The sequence below is a fragment of the Engraulis encrasicolus genome, chromosome 11 (assembly GCF_034702125.1).
Source record: "Engraulis encrasicolus isolate BLACKSEA-1 chromosome 11, IST_EnEncr_1.0, whole genome shotgun sequence".
Classification (NCBI taxonomy): domain Eukaryota; kingdom Metazoa; phylum Chordata; class Actinopteri; order Clupeiformes; family Engraulidae; genus Engraulis; species Engraulis encrasicolus.
The window spans coordinates 41,576,483-41,581,482 of NC_085867.1; the positions used below are offsets into that span (position 1 = coordinate 41,576,483).

The following is a 5,000-nucleotide window of genomic DNA, read 5'->3' on the forward strand; positions in this document are numbered from 1 at the left end:
TTTTAAAATTTTATACACAGATTTTTTTCCAAGCACACATACATGTTCCCTGCGTGATTCTGTCAAACACACACACACACAATACACTGCATCGTCTGAATCAGGAATGTTAAAACCTGTGGAGAGAGGGGAAAAAAACACGCACACACCCCCACAGTGCTGTATGTATTTTTAATGCGAAGTGATGAGAATATAGATGGCTCCCGGCAGCCTGTGCCGTGCTGTGCCATGCTATATGCTATATGCTATGTAGTATGTACATTTCAGATTGTGGGTCAAGTGCAGTCACCATGGCAACAGTTGTACGTTGACAGTTGCGTTTTGAAACGTTGTGTGGAATGATGATTTTCATGCAGGGCATGTACGAATTCGATAAACTATGCACACATCCATCATATTGCCTCCTAAAAAGAAAAAAAGTCCTGTATTTGTCCATCAAATGTATTCTATTTTCAGTAGGAGAGACAATAAAGGCTATACACGCATACTTTTAAATATTTACAATAATGTACCACATTATTGAGGGTAGCATTTGATATAATCTAGTTCTTTACAAAAAGCATACATTTGTAAAAGCCTCTGGTTGACATCTCTGTCAATTACAGTATCTGAAGTGTTATGTTTAAATGTTTTACGTGTTGAGCTGTTAAAATGTATGTTGGAACCCAGCTGTCAGTATATGTATCTTGAGAACGCAATATCCTGACAATAAGTTCCCTTGCCATTGTCTCTGCGGTTCAGTGCAGGATTAGGTTTTTTTGTAATTATTATCGTTATTTTATGTTTCTTAATCGGCCCTACCTTCCTGCGTCTCGTTTCGTGTTCTCCAGTGTACTGAATGCACGCACATGTGTAGGAGGTCAGAAACATTCCCTCACATTTCTCTTGCCAATGAAAACATCATTATTCTCTAAGTGTTAGGTTGTGGCTCCGTTCCCCTTCCTTCCTTTCCTTCTCCTCACTCACACTTGTCTTTTGTCTCTGTCCATCATCATTATCTCTGTCTCTGTCTGTCTGCCCGACTGTCTGCCTGCCTAACTGTCTGTCTGTCTGTCTGTCTCTCTTTGCATTTTCTCCCCTCCTAACAATACACCCCCTCTCTTGCAATCCTTTCCTACCTCTGTCTTTCTCTTTCTCTTTCTCTTTCTCTTTCTCTTTCTCACTCCCTCTCTCTCTCTCTCTCTCTCTCTCTCTCTCTCTCTCTCTCTCTCTCTGTCTCTCTTTCTCTTTCTCTCTCTCTTCCCCCCACTTGCAATCCTTTCCACACACACGCGCACACACACACACGCACACACCTTAGGTGTGTATGCATTCGCATCTGTGTGTGTGCGCGGTGCGCATGTGTGTGTGGTGTCGGTGTGTATGTATCCACGCGCCACACTGGCATGAGCGCGTGCTAGTCTAGTGCAGCAGAAGCTTGGCTAGTGTAGCGAGCAGCATCTAGCAGCAGCAGCAGCAGCGGCAGCAGCTGATATGAAGCACTCTGGAAAGTCCCTGTCACAGGCCGCATGTGAAGGCTGTGATGTGTAATGAGTGTAATGTATATGTTGATATTTTCTCTCCCCGAGCCCAGACAGGGATGATGAATGTCTGGCAGTGGTTAGATTTCTCTTTCGCCTGTCTACCCTACCCTACCCCCCACCCTCTCACCTCCCTCTCTCCTCTCCTCCTCTCCTCCCTGTCTTCCCTTGCTCCTTCTCTCTCATCTCCCTCCCCCTATACTCACGATGCCTGCCTACCCGACCCCCCACCCCCACCCCCACCGCTCTCCTCTTCCCCCTCTTCCACTCCCCGTCCTTCCCTCTCTCCTTCTCTCATCTCCCCTACCCTCCCCCCTGTACTCACAATATCACACTCCATTCTTCCCTTTCAATCTCATTTACTGTATCTCCTTCCCCCTCTCCTTTACTTTCCTTTCATTCGTCACCTTCTTTATCTCTCTATTTCTCACTGAGAGGCTGATACACACACACGCACACGCACGCACACACACACACACACACACACACACACACACACACACACACACACACACACACACACACAGACACAGACACAGACACAGAGAGAGATGCACATGTACACACAAATAAACACATTGACGTATAGAGCTAGACATGTACACACTTTGTTTCACACCCTCCGCTCTCCTCTTTTTACTCGAATCCACTTGCTGCTGTGTATATACGTATCTCCACTTTGTCTCACCTGGTTCAAAATGTTTCATTTGATCATGCATATTGTTAGAATAATGCCTGTGCAGTAAGGGAAATAATAATGATCTGTCTCCCTGCTTCTTTTTATCTCTCGAGCTCAAATTCCAGAGCTTTATCGGCACGACGCCTAATGATGAAAGGAAACGCAAAGTAATTTTTAAGGAAAGGCAAAATTTAGAAAAAAAATAGCGCAACTAATGTATACTCTCTCTCTCTCTCTCTCTCTTTCTCTCTCTCTCACTCCCTCTTCCTCTCTCTCGTGGGTGTGTGTACGTCTATGTGTGCGTGTTTGTGCGTGTGCGTGTGTGTGTACGTGTGTGTGTGTGTGTGTGTTGTGCTGAGCAGAGGGACTTCACGCGTCGTGACGAGCTGCAGCAGCAGGACGTGGAGCGCTGGCTGGGCTTCATCACCTTCCTGTGCGAGGTGTTTGGCACCATGCGGAGCAGCACCGGCGAGCCCTTCAGGGTCCTCGTCTGCCCCATATATACCTGCCTCCGGGAGGTACGTACAGAAGCCATACATACATACATCGCTCTCGCTCTATCCCCCATCTCTCTCCATCGCTCTTTCTCTCTCTCTCTCTCTCTCTCTCTCTCTCTCTCTCTCTCTCTCTCTCTCTCTCTCTCTCTCTCTCTCTCTCTCTCTCTCTCTCTCTCTCTCTCTCTCTCTCTCGCCATTACTCTCTCTCTCTCTGTCTGTCTCTCGCCCTCTCCCTCTCTCTTTCTCGCTCTCTCTCTCTCTCTCTCTCTCTCTCTCTCTCTCTCTCTCTCTCTCTCTCTCTCTCTCGCTCGCGCGCGCGCCATTACTCTCTGTCTGTCTGTCTGTCTCTCATCCTCTCCATATCTCTCCCTCTCTTTCTCCTTGCTGCCCCCATCTCGGGGAGGTCAGTTCCCCATCTATCCATCGCTGTCTATCTCTCTCCTCTCTCTTCCTGTTCCTCTCTGTTCCATTCTCTCTCTCTCTCTCTCTCTCTCTCTCTCTCTCTCTCTCTCTCTCTCTCTCTCTCTCTCTCTCTCTCTCTCTCTCCCTCTCCATCACTCTGAATGATTTTCTCTCTCTCTCTCCATGATTTTCTCTCTCTCTCTCTCTCTCTCTCTCTCTCTCTCTCTCTCTCTCTCTCTCTCTCTCTCTCTCTCTCTCTCTCTCCATGATTTTTCTCTCTCTCTCTCTGTGTGTCATCTACACTTGCCACAGTGATCTCAGTCATCACTCTCCTTCTCTTTCTCTCATCCTCCTCCTCTGTCAGTCAGTCTTTCTCTCACTGTCACTCAGGCACATTTCGCACTCTCAGTTACTTGTTTCTCGCTTGCGCTCTACCTCTCTACCTCTCTCCCTCTCTCCTTCTCCCTCTTCCTCTCTCTCTCTCTCTCTCTCCCTAAACTCAATATGTATCGTTTCATATACGCCAGCATTTGGGCTTTTTTGGCGGCAACTGTGCCTCGACCCCAACTGTCAAAACAGCACACTACCATCTGCACCTGTTGCCTACGCCATACTGAGAGACTGTATCCATTACACATTGGCAGCAACTCACCGCAGCGTATGCTGTACTACAACGCCGTCATTTACATTCCGGAATCATTTGTAGCATTCCAGAGAGGTCGATTATGATTTTATTATGTTGATACAGCATTACTAGTCAATGCTAGTTTTGCATACTATTTTCATTCCTCTTCTAGGGCGCAATTCTCGAAACCATAGTTGCTAACTGTGTTAGCTACTTTGTTGTTTGCAATGACAAATGATATTGACAACAACTAGCCAAGTTGGTAACTGGCTAACAACTACGCTTTCGAGAAACACACCTCTGCAACCTGCAGTATATTCCAGTATATGCAGTGCACTCCACTATACATAGGTTCTAAACTTTGTTTATAACCTGACTGCGCAAACCTAGCCGAGCGTAACTCAACCTCTGATTGTTGGAAACTTCTGTCGGTCAAAAAAATTAGCTCACGTGGTTGGCTGCCAGTGTCTTGCCCCTCCTCATAACATCCTGTTGATAAACACTGAGAACCCATGTATACACCCTGTCAACATACTGTGTAGCTGACCGGGAAGCTGTTTCAGGTAGGTTTGTTGGCGCCAGTACACATACCTCTACCATCTACAAAAAAAACAGCAGATACAATTAAAAAAGATATTTAAGCAAAATGTTTATAGTAAATAAAAGTCTTTATTCAAAAATTGAGGGAAAATAGTCCCAATGCGGCGATGTACTTGCATGCTTCAACCCAGAGGGTTTTCGTTTACTGTAAAAAATAGAAGCAAACTACGTGTGCGTGTGTGCGCGTGCATGCGTGCCTGTGTTGGTCTTTCTTTGTCTTTTGTTTTGTTCCTTTTTGTTTGCTCTCTCCTTCGCCCTTTGAACTCACCACCCCATCACCACATCTCATTAGCGGGCATTGCATAGCTCTGGACCAGACGGAATACTAGTTCCCACCTCTCAAGCCCAGTATTGCTCAGACGCCTTCAGCCCACTCGCTGATTAGAGTAGAGTAGAGTGGCCTGCTGCCTCTGTCTTCTGTGTGTGTTTCTGCTAATGGGGAACCCAGGAGCCTCTGTTAGTCAGTATATCGCTATATTGCATCACTTTGCTTTTTTTCTCCTCCGCTATTCATCTTCAGTGTTTATATTTAATACCCATATTGCCCATCTCACAGTGGCTGCCCAATGGCCCGTCGCGTGCGTCCGCATCTGTGTGTGCATGCACGTCTGTGTATTTACTTGAATAAAAGTGTGTGTATGTGTGTGTGTGTGTGAGTGGGTATGTGTGTATAAATG

The 5,000-nt window shown here is 46.3% G+C and overlaps 1 protein-coding gene across 2 annotated transcripts in view; it reads left to right on the top strand.

Annotated features, from left to right (window-relative positions):
* ctif (CBP80/20-dependent translation initiation factor) overlaps positions 1-5,000 on the top strand; it is a 138,389-nt gene that overhangs the window by 111,959 nt on the left and 21,430 nt on the right. For both annotated transcript variants that reach the window (XM_063210651.1, XM_063210652.1), the window contains one exon: positions 2,562-2,717. In XM_063210651.1, coding sequence (XP_063066721.1) covers positions 2,562-2,717 — 156 coding nt within the window. The remainder of the gene's footprint in view (positions 1-2,561; positions 2,718-5,000) is intronic.